The following is a 23,426-nucleotide window of genomic DNA, read 5'->3' on the forward strand; positions in this document are numbered from 1 at the left end:
AACACAAAAACTCAAACCGGCCGATCATCAACAATGTCGTGTCTTTGCTGATTGGGTCGTTTAAATGCATGAAAATGATTCGGAATTTCATCGAATCTTGTGTGATGAGCCCATTTCCACCTCGGTGGCTTCGTCAACAAGCAAAATTGTTGGATCTGGGGCTCAGAAAATCCAAGAGTTATTGTTGAAAAGGCTCTCTATCATCAACGTGTGAATGTTTGTTGCAGTTTATGGTCCGGCGGAGTCATTGGACCTCACTTTTTCGAAAATGAAGCTGGAGCAACAGTTACGGTGAATGGATTGCGCTATCGAGATGTGATTAACTATTTTTTATGGCCGGAATTGGATGGTATTGATCTGCACAACATTTATTTTCAACAAGACGGCGCTACGTGCCACACAAGCAACCAAACCATTGATATTTTACGGGAAATGTTTCCTCTTAACACCTCTTATTGGAAAACCCTAATTTTATTTAAATACTTATTCTGAAGGCCTTATAGCCTAGACAGCCTGCTCCAAATCAGTTAATTCTGATTAATTAATTAATTCTGACGAAAATTACAGAACAGATAATTTGCTTTGTAGATAGTTTCGTCAGTAAAAAATGGACGGGTATTAGCTGCCCTGATATAAAAAGTAATAATTAAAAAAAAATATTAGATTACAGTTTCTCAAACAGCTCCGACATAACCAAACAATGAATGCAATTTTGAACGTGCTAGTGCAAACTAGCATTGGATCCAGTCTTTCTTATTCTTCTCTTTAAAATTTTCATTATTTTTCATTCACAATAGATATTAGTTATCGTTTCTCGGCAATGTTGCCATCGACAATTCCTCTAATCCGCTTAAATAATGAGAATTAAGTCTAGTGGTCAATCGCATTAGTTGCACTTAATTCCTAAGATAATTCCGAATTAAGTCGTTAATCCCGATTGAAGCCACTGCCTGTCTAGGCTATTGAGCTATTGAAATTATGAATAAAACTGTGCGAAAAAATGCAAAAACTCACATAAAACTTGTCTTTCATCGGTTAGGTTAGGCCAGTTACGCACCTAGGCTAGTCAGAGTCCCCTTGTGATACCATCGGAACTATTCTGTCCTTACTCTACTTAGGCCTCACTAAACCATTTAAAAATCTGGCCATACAAATTCGCAATGTATTCCAGAACTAATTTAGAGCGAGGAGCTCAATCTAGCTAACGCAACTGCCTTACAGTTACCTTGCATCCAGAGTAGATTAGTAGAAAAATACTGTGCAAGTATTTTAAATAATTTGTAACATTCTTTTACTGCCTTTCACGAGTTTTTACATGAAAAGAGGGACTTCAGAGCTGCCTGACTATCGGAGTAAATGAAGATCGCTCCAACTGTGAATACCCCTTTCTGAGATTTCCAAGATTTCTGCTTTGAATACGCTGCGATGATCAAGCAAGGGAAAGGATATATTAGTTTCGGAATAGATAGCACCTACCACTTGATCATTGAGTTTTGAGCCATCAGTATATGTACTATATACTGTGCCCCGTTTTCATTACTTGTTACCTCATTTTCCTCTCTGGATGGAAAGGGACTGTATAAGGCCTGTCTAGGTATGTATTCACAGTTCAGAAATATTGGGTTAAAATATTCCACAAAAATATGCAGCATTTAATTTTAATGTGGACTTGGAAAGATAATGTGAAAGCCGAACGAGGTTTTAAGTGAGTTTTTCTTAAATAATTTAGATGAACTTGAGACTAAAATAAAAGAATTAAAAAAAAAAATTCCAACATACCTTTCTTTTGCACAATTACTATCGGATTTTGGCCTTTTAAGGCTACTGCACAGTGTAATAAATTAATAAAATACATTAATAAAAGCTAAAAACAGGCTAAAGAGAAGTTTGTTCAAAAAAAAAATTTGTTTTTATTTTTCACGGTGGAATTTCTCCCTTAGCTTTCGTACAAATTGCTTAAAGTTGCGCATATTTACATACATATTGTTTTATATTTACTTATCCACAAGTATTTACTTAATAACCCCAAGTTTAGTTTTGAAATCTTCACCACCACACCAAATGTGATGGTAAATCGCTTAAAAATTCACTTACTTGCTTTACGCAAAAAAAAGAAGGTGTCAATCCTTAAAAAATGAAACCACAAATATAATTTAAACCTCTTTCACACTCACCCACACGCACACACAATAATGTCACACTACATATTGCCCGGGTAAAGTGACAAAATGTGAATTATTTCTCGCTATTCTAGTGTAGTTGTAATCTATCAATAACTTTATATGTGGTAAATCTACTACGTGTGCACATGTATATGTGTATGTATATTAGAATGTACTTACAATCTTCGACACACATCAGCCGATCCTCCATCAGCTTGAGACCGGTGGGACAGGCGCAGGAGATAAGCGGACTGCGATCATTGATGCGCGGCGCTGGCAGGCATAAATGCGAACAATGACCATTCACCGCTTGACAGTGATTGATGCCATCCGGTTGGCGGTAGGGATGATAGACATGTATGACCATCGGATGTTGTAGCTGCTCAGTCACACACACACACACACACGCATATAATGACATATTATGCAAACATTTTCCATTGGACATTTTACAGGTGAACATTATTTTTGATTGTTGCGTTGATGGCGGTGTCGACATTGTTGATGTTGTTGTTGTTTTGCGTGTGGTAATAATGGTGAGACGTTGGCGTTGATTGCGGTCGGCCAGCGAATGACATGTAAACAAAGAAATAGTAAAAAGACAATTATTAATCGATTGCTGGAAATTTTATTTACAATAATTAAATTAAAAATGCATCAATCAAAGTTTGTTGCGGGGAATCGTATGCAACGGTATAAAAGGACGCGCAGAAAAGTTGCAGCGTTGCCGCAGATTGAGAAAAGTGTGCGATATAAATTATTGTCACCTCATTTGAGCGGAGTTTCAAATAAAAAAATTTAAAAATAATTTATTTTATTTTATTTTATTTATTTATTTACAGAGAGCGCAAGTGGAGGTGACTCGGCCATACACCACGCAAGGGAGGCACGGAGCTCAGCAGACAAGCACTAGACTTAAATCGACAGGGTCGGCGACCCACGCAGATATAGGGGCTCATGGCGTTGACTTGAAAGTGAAATAAAAGCTGTGAACAAAAACCTGACGTGTTAGCAGGTAAAAGCAAAAACAGAGAGCAGAAAGGAGTGGACAAAATTTTATCTTTGACCCTATACTTTGCCACGGATCACGAAAAACTAAGATGATGATGAATTTATTAATTTTTTTTTTTAATTTACTAATAATACATAAAACAACTAGGTGAATGGCAGCGGAAGCCATTGTCGAGTTGCAGTTTGTGCGTGACTGCCATTAGATTGGCTGGATAGGAAGCGTTCCGTGAACGAAATCGCTAGGTTAGGGTCGGTTCAAAGCTCTGATATTCAACGAAGAGCTCACCCGGTGGCAATAGAGACCCATTCTGGTTCCCAAGAAAGTGATATATTTTCAGCAATGCTGCAGAGCCTTTGGTAAAACCTGGGGTCTGAAACCTGCTGTGGTCCTATGGATATACACAGCACTTAACAGACCAATCATCACTTACGCCTCTGTGGTCTGGTGGCGACGGAGCATGGTTAAGTCCACAATCCGGAAGCTATACTTGCAGTCTGTAGTGTATGTTTATGCATCACGGGTGCCATGGGTACAACCTCTGGTGATGCCCTAAATGCTATGCTGGATTTGCTCCCCCTAGATCTTAAGATACAACAGGAAGCAATAAAAGCAATGTGTAGACTCCGTGAATATGGTTTCTGGCACGAAGAGGGAACTTCGGGACACAGAGAAATCTTTAAGATACTATCTGAGTAGTATTCACTGTTTTTGGCACCTAAAGATGACCTGATACCCACAGTTTCATTTTGCGTGAACAATAGAGCAATCCAGAATGCATGCAGGGAGGTTTGACGGATATTTTCTTTCCCGATGGGTCCAAGAATGAAATAGGGTCTGGAGCCGGACGGTTCTTAAATGGAACTAAGTAGTATCACTATGCTATGGAAGAGACGGCAAATGTTTTTCAAACGGAAGTTGTTGCCATCCTGAAAGTAGCCGAATGGATAACCGAGAGGAGATGGAGCGGGAAACAGATTGGAGTTTTCAGTGACAATCAGGCTGCACTGAAGGCCCTGGAGACCGCGAAGCAAAGCTCAAATATTGTTCAAGAATGTGAAGTTTATTCTGTCGCAAGACAAAACAGGCTTGTACTTATATGGGTTCCAGGACACACCGGTGTTCAAGGAAACGAAATTGCCGATGAATTCTCCAACCGTGGATCAGGGATTCCCCCACAAGCGCCAGAGCCAATAATCGGAATCAGTTCCATAGGAATCATGAATTGGATCAGCGATTATGTATGCAATTTACATAAAGAGCGACGGTCCGGTCTAAAACGCTGCAGAGCTGCAAAGTGTTTTGTGACAAGTCCGAACAGAAAACTGTCAAACTTTCTACTAAAACTTAGAAGGAAAGACGTTCGGTTGATGGGCGGTATAATTGCAGGACGCAACCCATGGGGTCAGCATATGACCACCATTGGAATCATTGAGGAGCCAAAGTGCCTGTCTTGCTTGGAGGAGACGGATAGCACTGAGCACTTTCTCTGTGAGTGTCCTGCCTTTGCTAGAGCACGGCTACGAGTTTTGGGTTTCGAGGTCGTGAGAATGAATAATATTCGTTCTCTAAAACTGGAGGATATTTACAGATTTGCCAAAGAATCTGGAAAATTCTCACAGTATTAACTCTCTCTATCTCTGTCTCTATTCTTTTCTATCTCTTTCTCTGATACTTTTCTTCTTCCCTCCTTGACTATCTACCCTCTTTCCAGAGCTCTAAATACAATGGACTTTTTAGCCTGAGTGTGTTAGGAGCCACCAAATCTCCTGGTGCTCCTTGGCTCGACCTTTTTAAATTTCAATGTCATGTGATACACATTTTTTTAATTTATATTTAAGTTTTTTTTATTTCTATTTATATTTTTTAAATTTGTTTTAAATGTCTTTTTACTTTATATTTCATTTTTTATTTTCACTTGGGTTACATTTATAAAGCGAAATCAAGTTTCATTATTTATATGTTGAGTTAGTCGCTCTGTGTGAGGTTTCGCAAGTTCAACTACAGTTTCAGCTACAGACTCGAATCCCATATCTCGTTCTATGTCGTAGGTGCGAATATACCATGGCGCGTTAACAGCGTATCTCAAGATTTTATTTTAAAGCTTTTTTTGTTTGTTTCTTTATGACAACTATAAACATGATAATTATATATATAGATTAAAGTTTCCAAACTTTGTAAAAAGTCTAAACAAATTTCCCAAGTTTCAAAGACTTATCATCAAAAGTTTGACATTTTTAATATGTCTTTAGAAAAATGTTGGGTATGCAGTTTTATGCATCAGTAAATTTTAGTAAAATCCAACACTTTAATTCTTTTTCTTGAGTTCTGAAAACAGATGGAAGTCGCTAGGAGCCAAATCTGGTAAAAACTGTGAATACAAAATATCTTCCGCTTCCCAAAAAACTGACTAAACTAACACCTTCTTGGGAAATTTTAGGGCACGCACTCGTTTCAGAGCCGAGAAACCAAGTTCACACCCATAATGATGAATCGACGCATATTTTTGCTCCACTGTTAGCGAATGCCGCACCCATTTTGCATACAGCGTTCTGAAACCCAATACTTCAGTCAAAATATTGTTTACACTGTCCAAAGAGATGCCTAGGGCTTCCACTAAATCTCTTTCAATTACTCGATGATATTACAATGCGATATCCCTTGTTTTTTCTACAATTTTTGGTGTTATTGCGTACTTCAAGTCTTACATGACCCCGTTCAAATTCAGCCATCCGGAGCCAGCTTTCTACTGTACTCATTGATAGCGAAAAGTCCTTATACACTTTCAACATTTGTTCATAAATTTGCTTTGCTTTTAACCTTCAAAAAATAAAAATTGAGTTACTGGACGATATCTGATTATTTCAATTACTGTAACACGTCCATACTAAAAGGCTTGTAAACGAGTAATGAATTTACAGATTAAATTGAAACTTCACATACGTTCATGTGAAAAGTGTGCGAACATAACAAACAAAAATTTAGACGGTAGCAACGCCTTCTTATATCGAACCGCAAAACTAATCGAACAACCTAGTAAACAAATTTGTAAGAAAACTTTGTTGAAATCTATTTGTCATATTCCTGATAAATATTATTCTATAGCTGTGCTTCTTTTAGCTAATATACTTAAAGGCCAGACTTGCAAAATAGATCAAGGGGTACCTATATGATTTACAACAAATGAAAAAAATAAATTAAAATAATTGTTTAATAAATGAACATAAACAAAAGTATTCTATACAACACTATATTTTGCTGATTAATATAAAACTATAGCTTTCCAAATATCATCAACTGAAAATTCTAAAAATGCCCAAAAACTTCCACATTATAACCAATCTAAAACAAGGTTAGTATATCGGAAAGCAGTAACCTAAGCATAACCCAAAAATATCCATGTATATCCCCTAAAATAATAGTAATAATAATAATTATTAATAAATAAAAGTTTTAGAATTTGTTGCCCTGTTTTGCACGTCACTCGGAACATCGACCCCAAAAAGTCCCGAGCAACGAGCTTTCAGCTAATCCGATGAATTTTAAAAACTTCTTCCGCCATATTGAATCCACCTCTTTCCACGCACAGAAAAATGTTTTAATTATAACCTTTCCCGTGAACAGGGTTACCTAACTTGACGTGGCATGACTCATATATTTAATTTATGAGAACCTTTTTCGAAGCATAACTAAATTCAGAGATTTGTCATTATCTGATGGAGGCCGACTGCTATTAGCAAGAACTTTGTCTATTCATTGTTGCTTTCTGCGTACTATGAGTTTTCAGCAAGAGGCAACCAAATGGTACTCACACACAAACTCACTCGATTACGTCTTAAAATATAGCACAATAAAGGTTGCCAAAAAATTTCGGCACCCATCCCGATACAAATATTTTAAGTCTGAATTTAAGGTCTAATCAATATTATATAATTTTATGCGAAACCAAACCTGCTACAAGTACAGACCTACATTTATTTATTTATTTCCCAATTCGTTAAGAATTCATTGCATTTCCATGGTGTGAGCAAAAAAATCGAATCATATGAAAACTTCTTAGTTTTCGTCCGTTTTTCGCATTTAAACCTCCAATTTCAGCAATGTCATTCACTATTTTTGCTTTTCTTAGCTGCAGCGCCAAATCAACTTTTCATAAACTCACGCGCACGTGTTACTGCCTGCAGGTGACACAAATTGGTGTTATTTAACATTCTGAGTGAACCCACAGCCTCATACATATCCCCCGTTCGCCACTCCTGCAGCTAGCACATCTATTGGCCATCGCGCCAACGGCATCATCATTTATTGGGTTTAGGATAAACTCAATTGGATTTGGAAGAATAGTAAATTTTCGATGGAAAATTCCGCTATATTATTTTATGGATGAAAAGTATCATAGTTGAGGTACTTAATACCGACTGCAGCTTTTGTGTACAACTACTATACTTGTATATGTACACATATAATATATTTATGAATCTAAATACAAGCCCTGCAGGAAAATCTTCCGGTTTTGCATTTGCATGCTGTTTGCTTGCTTGCAGCTATGACGAAATAAATTTACTTAAGAACTTTTAACTGATTAGATAAATAAGACTTTTTTCTTTAATCTCTCTCTTAATTTTGACATGCCAACATAGTTTATTTATTATGGAGAGTCTATCAATGGGACAATTCACGATTATCGTCAATGTGGCATTTCACGGAAGGTGGCAAGACGCACCTATTACTGATCCAATTGCTATTTTAAGGAATTTTATAATATATTTAAAATTATCACAAAAAACGACCATTTAAAAAATGATCAACTTTTAACGTTTTATTATCTATTTTTTATAGATTATCCACTTCTATTGTTGTATTATTTTTTAAATTAACTCTTAATTGATTGTCAATTTTTACTTGTAATTAGTTTCACCATCGATTTTTAATCGATTATTGATTTAATCGATCATACAAAGCGATCATTTAAACGATTTTCAATTTGTGTCGATTTTTTAGTTTTAGTATCGATTTGTTATCGATTATCGATTTTTATTGATTCATTAGTTTACAAATTGATTTTTAATCTATTATCAATTTTTGCTGATTATTAATTTTACCATCGAATTTTAACCGACTATTCATTTTCTTCGAAGTTTTCCTTTCAATATCATTCAAAACGATCATTTAAACTACTGCCAATTGGTATCGATTTGCCGATTTTAGTATACATTTTTTTATCGATTATCGATTGATTTATTATTTTTTAAATTAATTTTTAATCGATTATCAATTTTTTCTGATTATTATTGTAATTTTAACTGATTCATTTTACCATCGAGTTTTAATCGATTCTGCATTTTCATCGAGTTTTTGCTTTCACCATAAATTTTTAATATGTTTTTTACTTTTACTTTCGATTTATAATCGATTACCTATCTCCATCGACTTGATTTTTATTTAATGGCTATCGGCTATTTACTTACAAAATGCGAACAATTTTCTTTTCTCTATGCTATATTATAAGTCTGATTTATTCCCTCCCACAATACCCCGTAAAGTATCCAGTAAGAGTTCATAAGCTCTCTCTGCCCAGGTTTAGGAGCCTATCTTCGCAGTTCTCTAGACGTGGCCTAAAGGCGTCTGGGTGCGAAAATTCTAATCGTGTTTTGTTAAATATATATATATATACATATATATATGTAATTATAAATTTCTACAGTTTTTCTTGAACTAATATATATAAAATTAAATTTGAATTAAAAAAATTTGCATTTTTTATTTTTTTGTATTTTTGGGTAATCCATTAAAACAAGAGAACTTAATTTTTATTCAACTACTACGAATTCAGTTGCCACTAAACAAGTTTGAATTCTCAAGGGCCCCATATGAGAAAAACAAAATAAGTCTCAATAAGTCTCTGGTTCTCCCTACAGGGTGCTTACTTATATATACGTTTTGGTGTGTGTATGCCAAATGCACCTGCCAGCCACATATGAACCTCTTCTTGCCAATTCACCCACTACCACAAGCAAAATAACCCATTCAAAGAAATTCTTAAGTTAGATTACTATGAAGGCAGCCGCATCCACAAACAAAGATTATGCAGAAGTTTGTGTGTATGTAGGTATGTGAGTATGCTTTAGCTTGCGTGCCGCTTACCAGCCACCGGGCATTGGCACATTTATTATAGTTGGCGTTGAATTTTTTATTTCCAACAAGAAATTGTGACACTTTCTAGCAGCATTAAATGTGGGTCAGTAGCTGGCAAGCTGGGTGCTTTTTATAATTTTATTTTCCTCATTTTTTTCTTATTTTTTTTTTTTTTGGCAGTTTAGCTAAGAATAATTACAGGCAAAAATGAAAAAAGGTAGATAAATAGAATAAATTTCATGAGGAACTTTTCACGAAAAACGTGTGAAATTCATAGGAAAAATTTGTGTGCTGGTGGTGACCCGAAGCGCTACGTTGGAGGTGAAGAACATACAAAAGCAGGATTTTGTAAACTCCTTTGGTTAGAGGCAAAATATAGTGACATTTCGAGAGAATGCAAGTTTGCTTTTATGGTAGAAAAATGTACATACTTATGTACGTATGTGTATGTTTTTCAGCGTACAGTTTAAATGAAAAATGTTTAAACCAAAATTTAGTTTTGCAATATTATTTTTTTTACTATTACTCTGTACTTTCTATGTACTTGACCACTATTCTGTTGGTTTCAGTTAGATGTTTTTGTATCCTGAATGAAGTTATCTGAATATAAAATATCAGTTCGCCTAGCTTATGGAGAACTTAATCAATTTTGATGAGATGTGACGCCATTGAAATTTTCTACGACTAGCGACATTGAAAATTAAAAGAAGATAGTTTTTGTATTTTACTTAGTTCAGATCTGTCCGTAGGAATGGTACTAAAGTTTTTATTTTAATCCAGTCGTCTCGAGATAGCGTTGGTAAATCATTGTATGATTTAATATTTGACTTTTGAAAGACCTCACGGAGCTTAGGGCCATTACTGCCTAATTATATTCAAAAGCTTAATGGAAAGATGTGCTCCATGGCGCATTCGAATTAAATTTTGGGGGCTTTTAAAAAGGTGCATTCGGACAATGCTCCGACTTTTACTTTGGTCGCATTGGTACAGCAGAGTGAATCAAATTTGCCACAACTATGTATATATATATATATATATAATTGGCGCGTACACACACACGGCAGATATTTTTTATTAGGAGCTTTTTCATGGCAGAAATCCACTCGGAGGTTTGCCATTGCCTGCTGAGGGGCGACCGCTATTAGAAAATTTTTTTTCTTAATTTTTTGATCTTTCACCGAGATTCGAACCGAGGTTTTCTCTCTGAATTCCGAATGGTAGTCACGCACCACGGCCACGGCGGGCCACAACTGGGTTGCCTAAATACCAGACCACCTTTTTTGAAGATAAACACATTCAGAACTTTTTATTATAAGCGGTGTCACACCCACGTGTATCTCTATTTCATATTAATAAAATTCCTTCAAACTTGGTAGGCGTGCTACTCCTATCCTCAGTTAGGTTAGGTTGGACCTGACTGATCCTGTAGACGGCACATATACCAAAAATGGATCCATAGTGATACCACGTATTCGTATGAAGAGCTTCAGAGCTTTATGTTTTGTCTTTATTACACAGTTCAGATAATTTGAGTAGGCTGGTAAGTTTTTGATCTGCCACACTTTTTAAGGTTGAAAATGTTACAAAACCTACGCAGTTTATTCGTGTTTTGCTAAGTGCTAAGCTTAACTTGCAGATTGTAATGGCTGTTGGAGGGAGTATATCGCATTACGCAGCTTCTACAGAAAGGAGATTAGAAAGGCCAAAAAGGGCTCTTGGCGAGAGTTATGCGGCAATTTGAACAGAATTTTGGAAGCATCAGAACTTTGAAAAATTCCAGCCAAATCTGCGTTTATTCCAACACTGGTCCGCAAAGCCACAGGCGAATGGATCAAGGAGGGAAAGAAAACGAGTGAGATTTTCACTAAAACCCACTTTCCTGGGTGTAAAAAGATCACAGACGCCGCATCTTCCACGGAAACAGGCGAGAACAACGAAACTTGGCCTTATCATGGCATCTAGAGTGGAATGGGTTCTAACATTTTATAGGCCTTTGAAGTCGACAGACAAGGATGGCATATTTGCAGCGCTTTTGCAAAAGAGAAGTTCATCCCTCATAACTCAGCTGAAGGACATCTTTAAATACAGTTGGAAGTTCAGCTTTGTTTGGAAGAATTACAGACTCTCAAAGGTTTGTTTTTATACTAAAAGCAGGTAAATATAGCCACTTATTTGCGAAAGACTATCGGCCTATAAGCCCAACTTCTTCTTCCTTAAAATCTTCGAAAGACTCACCTCAGTTAAATCCAACATAATTATTATTGAGATCAGACAAAATTACGCCCATTTTTTTATGTTAATACTAAATTTCCATTCATGCCTCTGAGACCAGCTATAACTCTCATTGCCTATGCTTTTATTTGATTCCAAAAACTAACAGCCAGCCCAAATTATTTTTTCCTAATTTGTGCGTGGGTATGTAAAGTTGAGTCCGTATCGAATTTAGCCTTCTTAGCCGTCCATGCCAGTATTTTGGCTGCTCGCTTCACTCGTATTTCTACGCTCGTCGAATCAGTCGATGTACAGTCGGCAACGAAGTAACCTGAACAATGGGATGCATTGATTTTTTCCTATATCACCAACACAACCTAAGTTCTGGGTCCTTAGCTTGGTATATTAAAGCTCAAATCGAACGCACTGCTAATAATACTTTCATAGTTATTTGCCCTTGTTGATCACTCTACTTGAGTTAATTTATGTCATGGGGTCAATGTAATCCAGGAAAGGACTCGCTATTTACTACTTTTAATGAGAAATGCCATTTACAACCATCAAAGCGTTGATCATATCACTTTAATAGCGAATACGTTACTCACTGCTGCTTGAGGAATACATATAAAAAATTCTTCTTACATACGAAATATTTTGCTCATCTCCGCGCATACCCAAACGTATACAGCATGTCGGTTAACGCGCTATATCAATTTTACAACATAGTCGTATCTTATGCTGTCATGACTTGTTTTACATTACGATTATAGCCACCCACCTGATGCAGCGCCGTTATCGCTTCCACTCCTTTGCCATTGAACTTGTTCGCCTTGAAAACTGTCTGCTTATCCCAATCGGTCCAATAAATGCTGTCCTCAAATGTAGTTATCGAGAAGGGGTGACGCAGGTATTCTGTTGAGTATAAAATCTGACGACGTTGCGAACCATCATAATTCGCTGACGAGATGACATTCAATTTGCCATCAACCCAATATATGCGTTTACGTACTAAATCCAATGTAATGCCATTTGGCCATTTAACATCATAGTTGATGATGGTCGTGCGATGGGAACCATCCATACCGGCACGTTCGATGCGTGGTGAGGCGCCCCAATCGGACCAGTACATCCAACTGCCGGAAGTGTGTGCGGAAGGAAAAAGGAACGAAGAATATCGTTAAGGAGAATGCATAAAAAGTAGAAGTAAATGAGATGAGACTAAGCAGCGATGAGTCTAAGAGGCGAGCAGCATTTGGAATTGAGAAACTGTGGTTTGAGTTGGTGTTGTGTGTGTGTAAAAGTATGTGTAAGCATTTATTTAACTTAAAACTTTGATAGTCTGCTCCTTTGTGGAACAATTGACTTATTATATAAGTACATACATACATTAGGATGGCAAAAAAAGAGGTTGTGAAAAAATAATAAAAAAAAAAATATATTGTTAAAAAGTTAACTGTTGCAAAAAAAATGGTTTAAAAATTAAACAAAAAAGTATTTTTGTTAAAAAATTTATTGTTGCAAAAAACAATTGTTAAAAACTTAAAAAACTATTTATTATTGTTAAAAAGCTAATTGAAAAAAAAATTCAATAAAAAAAACTAAAAAAAAACTAAAAACTAATAAAAAATTAAAAAATTAATTATTGTAAAAAAATTGATAAAAATATAAAAAAAATTAATTGTTGTAAAAAAATCGATGAAAAGAATCCATAATAATAATAAATTAATTTTTGTTAAATAAAATTGTTAAAAAATTAATAAAAAAAATTATTATCGTTAAAAACAAATTTAAAAAAAAATTAATTATATGAAAAAATGAATTATTGTTAAAAAATTCATTTAAAGAAAAAACAAAATTTTTTAAAAATTAGTTAATATAAAAACAATTATTATTCCTGAAGAATTAATTCTTAAATAAAAAATATTAAAAAATTAAATTTAAAAAACTTATTTTTTGATGTAGCAAACATTTTTTTTAATGCATACAAAAATAAATATTGCTAAAAAATTAATTGATGTGAAAAAAATTAATTATTGTTAAGACATTAATTGTATTATAAAAAACCCAAAAATAATATAATAAAAAAATGAATTGCTATAAAACAAATTGTTCAAACCTTAATACAACAAATGATTGCTAAAATATGAATGGTTTTAAATTTAATTATTGGTAAGAAGTTAATTGTTTCAAAAATCAAATTTGTTAAAAAATTTTATTTAAATAAAAAGTTATTCTTGTTAAAAAATTAATAATAAATTGACTTTTGTTATAAAATTAATTGTTGTAAAAGAAATTAATAAAAAATAAATGTTAATTATTGTTAAAAAAAATATTATAAAAAACTGCTAAAAACGTAATAAAAAAATAATAATTGCTAAAATATTAATTGTTGTAAAAAAATCGTGAAGTAATAAAAAAACTAATTATTGTTAAAAAATGAATTGTTGAAGAAATGTAGAGACATTAATTAAAAAACAAAAATTATTGTTGTTAAAAAATGAATTTAAAAAATCAATTATTTTTAAAAAATTAATGGTTTAAAAAAATTTATTGCTTAATCGTTGAAAAGAAATTTTTATTGTTAAAAGTTTAACATTAAAAACATTATTTTTCTTTTGCTACCCCCTAAATCTAAGCTCAAATTTGAGTTCCCTACTTTTTTTCTGTTTTTGTTTTTTTCTAGTACAAGGCGGCGCAAAATTAATCATCCTAACGGAAGATTTATAGAATAAATTTTATAAAAATGGCGTCTTACGACAGTCATATTTGACATTTGTGAACCAGGCAGCTGCTGTATACAGACAGACAAGTGATGGAGCGCGTAAAGATCCAAATAATTATTTTCATCCCTCAAAATATTTTTTTTTTATTTAGTAAAAAAGTTACGCAAAGCAAGAGTGGAGGATTAATTTTGCGCTTTGCCAACAATGCCTTGAAAATTGCAATTGAATTTATATATATATATATATAATTAATATATATATATATAATTGGCGCGTACACCCTTTTTGGTGTTTGGCCGAGCTCCTCCTTCTATTTGGGGCGTGCGTCTTGATGTTGTTCCACAAATAGAGGGACCTACAGTTTCATACCGACTCCGAACGGCAGATATTTTTTAAGAGGAGCTTTTTCATGGCAGAAATACACTCGGAGGTTTGTCATTGCCTGCCGAGGGGCGACCGCTATTAGAAAAATGTTTTTATTAATTTTGCTTTCACCGAGATTCGAACCAACGACCTCTCTGTGAATTCCGAATGGTAATTACGCACCAACCCATGGGAAAAAATTCGATTATCCATATATTTGGTATAGAATATTTGCACATTATTTTATCTCCTATTTTAATGTTTTGTCATAAACGGGTAAAAAATGATGTCAAGAAGAAAAAAAAAATTACGAGATAAAAATTTTTGCATTTAACTAAATTTCCTTTCGCTTTAATTTTGGCAGGTTTTTGTTTTTTATTTTATTTAAATTTTTTTTTTGTTTAAGGTATCTATTGGACTTTTATGAAATGAAACGAAAAGAGATGATAAAATAATATCGCTCGATGAACATTTTATATCAATTTACGGAAAAGTAATTTTTTTTCTTTGAAATTCAACGCTTGTTTTCAAAGCATTGGCAGCATTGATAAATATTAAATAAACAAAAAAATTAAAAATATGTATGACTCATTTCTTTGGCTATAGAAAAAATTTAGGAGGTAGCATCACGAAAAAAAATGTTTTTGGGCCATCCTAACATACATACATTCATTTAGGGTTTTTCAATATCTATCAGCTGTGTCCACTCACTTCTCCAGCAGTTACGTTTTCGTACACGCCAGCTCGTGCTTGTCTCAGCGTACTAACAGCTGTTGCACACATTTTCCGTATTCAGTTTTTTTTTCTTTTTGCATTCACTTTAGTTGCTTATGTCATGTCATTGCGAGTACGGCTTTTATTTTTTCGTCTGTCTTTCTCAACTCACCCAGTGTTGCTTCATCTACTCACCCTTCTATCGGATCCAATGCTATCGACCGCGGTATGTCCAGTCCATCTTCAATGAGCACTTTACCCATGTTGCCATCAAAGTTGGTTAACTCGATGGTGCATTTGTGTGTGTCTGTGAAGTAGATGTGATTGTAAATCCAATCGACAGCCAAACCATCCGATGTCACTGAGTGTTCCTTTAGTACGATGGTTTTGTCGTTGCCCTCATCGATGGGTGCTCTGTGGTCACACATTGCGGAAGTGAAGAGGAATAAAAAGTAGTTTGTTAATATAATATTTATTGAATATCAATGCAATGACAATAGTCAGTAAACATTCAAGTTAAGGAGTTGCTAAGGCAAAAGTAATGAAATCTAATTTGAAAAAATTTAGTTAACACTCATATAACGCTGGAAAAAATTAAGTTGCTGTCGTTGCCAGTAGGGTTCTTGCCATACCACTTTTACTGATTTGAGAGGCATTTATTTTCCAATCACGCGTTTAAAAAAGAGTACGTCCTCTTTTCACTGGTTGAGGATGTTGAGACACGCGCATGGGACCTAAGTGCACTCACAGAGCGGATGCTTAAAGTCGAGCTGAGAATAAATCTGTCACTGACCGAGATTGGGTATAGCAGATCCTTCTCTATGTAAGTGCGATTAAAAAAAATGTATATTCTTAGATGAAGAATATTTTGCATTGAGCTCTGTATTGAATATTTTCTTTAATAAGGAAAGAGTTTGAAAAGCACCCAAAATATTTTACTTCTAACTGATTTGTGACTAAACTAACTAAACTTTCATCGATAACAAATAAAATTCGATTGAGGTAGTACCTTAAGGTCTTTTTATTTCAAGGAGTAGGACGAGAAAAAAAGCACTGATTAGAAACAAGCCTCATTAAAGATATTAGGCTAGGAATAACGAGGAATACTTGTAGAGAGACGTTTCACTAACTTCTCCTCTTCAATTTTCCCTGGCCCAATAATAAACATGAAAAATCTATAGATGGGTGGAAAGTAAATCTTCCTTATTCCCATCCCATTTACTAGGCCTAGCAAAAAGCGAAGAAATACAAAGAAAACATTCTGCTTTTTTATTTTAACACTACAGTAGACAGGTAGCCCTAGGCTAGAATTCAGCTAAAGAACTTCTTAGTGTATGCCACTGCCGACTCTATTATTTAGTCTGGAGCAGTCAGTGAAGATAGCCACTGAGCCTGGGCTGAGGTGCTTAATGGTATTCCATTCCAATGAGAGCATAGTTTAAGCTTATCAAAAAGATATTTTTTTGAAGAAAAATTGTAAACAAATTTATTAAGCGATCAAAAATTTTTAATTAATTAATTAAAAAATATATTTTCCTCAAAAAAAAAGGAGAAAATTTACTTAAAAAGTAAACTTTAGAAGTGAATATAGTATAATTTTAATTTGCATAAAAACTTTTCATTGAAATTTTTAAAAACTCATTCAGTTTACTTTTTATTATATCAGGTCAGTCCATAAGTTCGTGCATATTTTACCCATAATTTCACTTTTGTACGAATTTTGCACACAAAAAATTATTCGGGGAATATAACGGAACTATTTATATTTTCTTTGATATATTGTGCATTCAACAAGTGATTTTAATCGCGGATAGAAGCACGTGTTGTTAAAAAATAAGTCGGAATCTTCGAACACGTATAAGAGGCATATTTTGTATTTTTTTATAAATGAAATGAAAGTTTTTTGAACCGTATCGTTACTGGTGATGAAAAATGGGTCCTTTACAATAATCCGTTCGCAAATGCCAATGGTTAGATAAAGATGAAACACCAGAACCGACCCCTAGAGATGGCCTTCACCCCAAGAAGATTCTCCTGTCTATTAGGTGGGATATGGCCGGTATTGTTTATTATGAACTTCTGGAACCAAACCAGACGAAAACTGCTGATTATTATTCCCATCAGCATCTTTAGTGAATAGACGCAAACATTAGGCAAGCTGAACGAGCTCAGATGGGAGCTAATGCCGCATCTACCATACTCTCCGGATATTGCACCTTGTGATTATCACCTTTTCCGTGCACTTAAATCCCATATGAGTAACAAGAGCTACTCCTCAAAGTAAGCTATAAAAAGGTATATCGAAGCGTATTTTGGCTCTAAGGACAAACAATTTTTTGATCAGGGAATTAAAAATTTGCCTAAACTTTAGGAAGACATGGTAAATAATGAAGAAAAATATAGTATTATTGATTAATAAATACTTTAAACACTTTTTTTATTAATTTTAAAACCACCTTTAAAAAACGCACGAACTTATGGACTGACCTGATACTAAAGTCGACAAGTAAAAAAAATTAACATAATTTAGACGCTGCCCAAATTAGCAATAATCCTACTAAGAAGCTTTTTATAATCCTGACCACAAAGTCATTAAAAAGAGGTTTAAAAAGTGTTTGTTTGCTTTTCAACTTTTTCAACTTCGTTCTACTTCCTGTTTCAATAGAAACGTAAAAATCATAGTTGCACTTTTTTCCTATGAAATAAAGTATACGCAGTGGAGGCTGTAAAAATCTATATTTACCCCGGCGATAAGAAAACATACATTTTTTTGAGGATATATCCATATTTCGTTTGGTATCCATATTAATATTATATCATAGAGTGAGTCAAAGTAATTAAAAAATTATATTGCAAAGCTTTCAAGTCCCTTAAAAACCTAAGTTGATGAGAAAGTGCCAAACTGAGACACGCAGCATTACTATAGACTATGGCTTCACTTGTAAATACAATTTTTCCTGTGTAACAAAAATGTGTGGTTTTTGTTGCACTGTACTTCAGAAGTTTTTAGTTTAACAAAAATATTTGGAGCGTACACTTCTGTGTGATATTTGGCCGACCTTCTCATCCTTTTTGTAGCGCGCATTTTGCTGTTTTTCCACAAATGGAGGAATCTTTAAGTCGGTTCTGTTTTTTATGGGGAGCTTTTTCATGACAGAAATACACTCGGAGGGTTGCCATTGCCTGGCGAGCGGCGAAAGTTATTCGAAAAAACTGTTTCTATTATTTTGCCGTCTCATGCACGGGGACTCGTACCTACGCACTCCTGATTGGTAGTCACGCACCAATCCATTCGGCTACGGCAGCTGCTGCGTTTTCAAAATTCACATTACCTTCTGATGTGCCATATTCGCTCGATGTCTTCATTATTCTAATTACTCTAGCGCAATTAAATTCTGCGTCTCTAAGCGCATATGAAGCTGTGAGTGTAGTTCAGCTATTTGCTGTACATCCTTCAAGGCTCAAAGCTTGCAGTGAACACGCATACATTGGCAATTTTCTGCTATTCAAACCGCAATTCAAAACTCAATCCATCTTTGTGGTTGCCATTAAAGCACAATTAAGTTGTGGATGCGTCAATAAATGCCACCCGTAGTCAAAGGTCAAGTGGCAACCGCAATATCTAAAGCGAAATCGGTGATTGAAATCAAATTTCATACTCGTAGCAGCGATCACGATTGTGTAGTTGAGTTTGGAAATATATGTACTCGTATAAGTTTGTATTGGCATGTGGGTGGCAGATGTGGTAGAGGTGTGTTATGTTCAAAAGCCAAAGTATATATCTCATCTTAATCCACCAAAACCAAATTTGCCGAAACCCATTTAATTCCTTAAATGTGACTAACTAAACGTTCCAGCTATTCTGATGCGTTCAAAGCTCATTAAACCACTTAACTGACCTTTGTATGGAGCTGGTGAATGCCTGTATGTACTATGTACGTTTGTACATACGCCCCTTCATTCAAGGGAAACTCATTAACTTGAGCTAAGTATTTGTGTGTTTGCTATTTGGCAGTTCGTGAATGTTATGTGAAACCGAAAGGCCCGTGGGGTCAGTGCAGTATCTTCGCAAAGTGCAAAGGGTTTTGAAGCTCGTAAAGTAACTGCACAAATATGCAATTGAATATTGTAAACCCAAAACCGTGAATATTTAATGAGTATCCATTACTGTTTGTCTTTCGCACATGCAAGCATTCATTAATCAAACGTCCAGGTGTTTGATAAAGTCCAAATGTTGCAGAGAAGGGATATTCGCATAAATATTTAATTTCATTATGGCTGCATGAGAAATTGGTTCTGATGTAGAAATGCAACCATTTTGTGCACTAAAGGGTGCGGTAGGAACTGTGTGTGAATTGAAATACATTTTTGGATGTTTATCTTATGCAACTAAATTTTTCGAGTAGAGCCATTATTTTTACACTGTCGAATTTCTGAGTTTTCTGAGCGAAGATCTGGTTCTAGTATATTTCGCAAGCCTCTACTGAATTCGATATTATTTAATTTAACTAAGGTTATAACTCTTAATTATATTCTTAGTAGCTAGGCACATATAAGTAAAAGTACTGTATTTGTCCGTAGAGTTCTGTGTGAGCCACATCTCTTGCTTTCTTTGTTAAGTGCCTAAGCTTCGGTTTCTGAAGCTGCAAAATCAAGAGTATGTAAATGGTAAAGCGCTCTCAGTTTCTACCGAGTTGTCAGTTCTTGACGCGACCTCTTAATCTGGTTAATCGAATTACTGACCAACTTTAGACTTTTTTTTTGCGTTTTTATTAAGTTTACTCTTCTACAATTCGTTCCAGCTAATGTGCAAAAATAAAATCGGTTAATTAAGCCAATTGAGTTCCCAACATCTCTGATTTCCCAACTAATACGGACGACCAGTTCTAAATTATGAAGCGTCCATCTGGTCGACTGGAACTAGTGGCACAGTGGACGAGGGGTACGGGGTAAGTTACACTAGACAGGAATAGTTTACTGGAGCAGCTGCCCTTAGTCGGGAAAAACCCAACCCATTCCAGTAACGTAGAACCGGCTGCCATGGGAATGACAGTGGACGAGACTACAGACCTGCCAAAATACTTATATCAGAACTGCTAAAGGATGTCTCTGTCATAACCGATTTGACTCAGAACCCTACTCGACATCCACTGGACTTCTCAGTATACAGACGAGCCATAAGCGACATTTAAGAGAGCTTCTACGAACTCTCGTTCTTTGAATGCCACCATCGGAGTCCAACCATCACCTATTCTAGAGGAAGAGCTTCAGATACCTTGATACAAATACTGTAGCTGGTTAAAAAACAATTGAGCTCTGGTTGAAATTTTTCCTATTCGCTAAAACTAGTTCTCGATGAACCTTGTTGAACCTTAGGGGGTTTTAAGGTACATGTTAGCAGTTCTTTAGGCTTACTTTTGCAAAGTTTCTCAACGGTAGTAAAAAATACCCGTTCGAGAGCGAACTGATGAGTTGAAATTTTCCACCAAAAATGCACACTCTTTTAATAAACTATAGAAAAATAGTGATTTTAGTTTTAAGAAGCTATATAAGCAGGGAGTGATAGACGAAAAGATACAGGAGTAGAGAATGTATTCTCAAGTAAGCTTCAAGGCAGACGAGTGTTACGTAGGCCATGTCGTCCGAAAGGACACAAAAGCTTCAGCTCTGAAAATATTATATATGTATATGGCGGAGCTCTTTCACTTCAACTTAAGATCTATCATTACAATAGTATACAAATACTTATACTTTTATATAAACATTATTACCTCGGTAAAAAGACGGTTTTTACATTCGTTTGGCCTCGCTGAAGTATTTGCGAGAAATAGTCAAAAAAAATATGTTTTATAGGTCTTTATGCAGTTATTGGTAAAAAATCCACTCGAGAAAGAAAACTGAGCTTTTGCGGATATCGTTCGAAAGGTATATTCTGCCGCCTTACGTTCATATACTCTTGGCTCAATCGGAATAGCAGCTTTTGAGTTAAGAGATATTAGGACATTTTCAAGCTTTTGTTAAAATTTTCACTTAAATTCTCTCTTTTGTGAAAAAAAAAATTTTGAAAGACAATTTCATTAAAAAAGCCTCAGAGCTATCAAATCGCAAAGAAAATGCTCAACTTATGATAAACTAAATAAAAGCGGTCAATTTGTTTGCCACATCCACTCTTTGCAACCGCAAAAACGATAAAAAAATTAGTAAGCACTTGAATGAGAGAGCATTTTAAGGTATTTCTAAACGGAAGTCATAGGTTTGGTAGTGCCAACTAATCTGTAAAAAGATCTCACTTAGACCTCTAGGGTCCATTGTGTTGCTAGTGCTATGTATCTGGAGTCGAATTTTTATTTTATGTAATTCTTAATGCACGCCTTCGCGAGTTTCAACAAGCCGTTAAGCCTTTTGCCAACATCATTCAAGGATGAGAAATATGTTGACCTTAGGCACAAATCGAGTGGAGTCCTACGCAGAGCAGGGCAGTGGCAAAGTTGGTGTTCCAAAGTACTCCTAGCATTCGCTTCGCTGCAAGTGATACACGCAACGCTCTGGACTAAGCACATTTTGGCTGCGTTATGTGGGGTGCGACAGTGTCCCGCCAGTACTCCAACCAATATTTTGCAATCGTTTCTAGAGAGTGATAAAATAAAGTCTGTAATTTTCGTTTTCCAAGTCTTTAGTCTAATTTTGACAATTTTGTGTGAAGTTCAGTGCTCTCATATCGACTGTGTTCCCAGAGTTAACATAGTTCCTCATTCAGCTCCGTTTTCAGAAAGAAGAGTGATGAATATATTTCTGATGTGTTCCATCTCGGGAAGCGAATACCTGCTTAGCGAGCTCATCGAGTCTCTCCATTCCATCTATTGCTTTGAGTCCTGGTATCTAGTAAATAGTGAGCTGCTCATTGCCGCATAGTTCATTCATTTTGGATCTGAATTGTTGAACACTTTCCGAGTTAGTCCAAGGAACCATAATTGCTTTAATATCTGCATTGCTATCAATGAAAATGTTTGTCTGAATATTAAGAGGAGCTAATTCCTGAGCTAATTCAGCTGCTTTTGATCGGAAGTTTTAAAGCAAAATAAATTTTGTAATTCTGATGGTAAAGCAGTACCCATTTTTTTTATGGAGATTTGCGGAATTAAAGTAAATTTTATAACTACTCTCACGCATATGTAAGATTTTTTTACATTTAAGACAAGCAAAATATTGAGAAGCTATAATGAAATGATGATGAGGAAATATGACTCTGCTTTGAGATTTTAATACATATTCATGCCTGCTTTCTTCCGCCATTAACTTGGCTTTGTTTGCATGCAGTATTCACAACAGTCTCATTCCTATAGAGTATTGAATTGATTCCGGAATTCATTGCTATTATCAATTGTTCATTCTCATTTGTCCAACTCTCATTCCCCCCAACACCGCAATACTCACTTGTAAATGCTCTGTGTGGATACATCACTCCAGAATATCATGCCAGTGCGGAAGACAAAGTCCAATGCAGTTGCCGATTTTGTATTATTCACAATCGATGTCATTTCCATGTGGTCCAAGGCGATTTTCCTGATGTCATGACGGCGCGCCAGCAGCAGGGATGCATGGCCTTCAGTCGCCTTGCAGCGTGTGTGGTTGCGTGGATCACGCATATAGCCCGCCTCGCATTCACATTTGAAGCCGCCAACTTCGTTGATGCAGATTTGCGAGCAAGCACCCGGATCTTCGCATTCGTTTATGTCTACGCAGGTTTTGTTATCGGTCAGTTTGTAGCTGGAAGTAAAAGTTAAAAGTGGAATGGTTAGTTAAATGCGACAGGAGTCAGTTATGATAGGTGAGGAGAATGGTGCGGCAGGCAACTAGACTGGGTCACACACACACACGTGATAGTGAGTGCGGTGTGCAGTCACAGGTCGTTGTGTAGGTATGTTCTTGTGTGGGGAATAAACGGCTACGCCAATGGTTGTAGGTGTCTGACAATTGAGGGGCTCGGAAAACGTGCGAATGCGAGAAGTAGATGATGGAATCGGTTTGACGTGAAAAAATTTCGAAATTGATTGCTTTACGGTCGACTTGAAGTATCGTATGTGCTTCCTATGAAGCAAACACATGAGG

The 23,426-nt window shown here is 35.4% G+C and overlaps 1 protein-coding gene across 4 annotated transcripts in view; it reads right to left on the minus strand.

Annotated features, from left to right (window-relative positions):
• LOC128871695 (very low-density lipoprotein receptor-like) overlaps positions 1 to 23,426 on the minus strand; it is a 228,849-nt gene that overhangs the window by 115,379 nt on the left and 90,044 nt on the right. For all 4 annotated transcript variants that reach the window (XM_054113657.1, XM_054113656.1, XM_054113655.1 and 1 more), the window contains 4 exons: positions 22,752 to 23,084; positions 15,513 to 15,731; positions 12,296 to 12,650; positions 2,343 to 2,541 (listed from right to left, as the gene is read on the minus strand). In XM_054113657.1, coding sequence (XP_053969632.1) covers positions 2,343 to 2,541; positions 12,296 to 12,650; positions 15,513 to 15,731; positions 22,752 to 23,084 — 1,106 coding nt within the window. The remainder of the gene's footprint in view (positions 1 to 2,342; positions 2,542 to 12,295; positions 12,651 to 15,512; positions 15,732 to 22,751; positions 23,085 to 23,426) is intronic.

The sequence above is a fragment of the Anastrepha ludens genome, chromosome 2 (genome assembly GCF_028408465.1).
Source record: "Anastrepha ludens isolate Willacy chromosome 2, idAnaLude1.1, whole genome shotgun sequence".
NCBI lineage: Eukaryota > Metazoa > Arthropoda > Insecta > Diptera > Tephritidae > Anastrepha > Anastrepha ludens.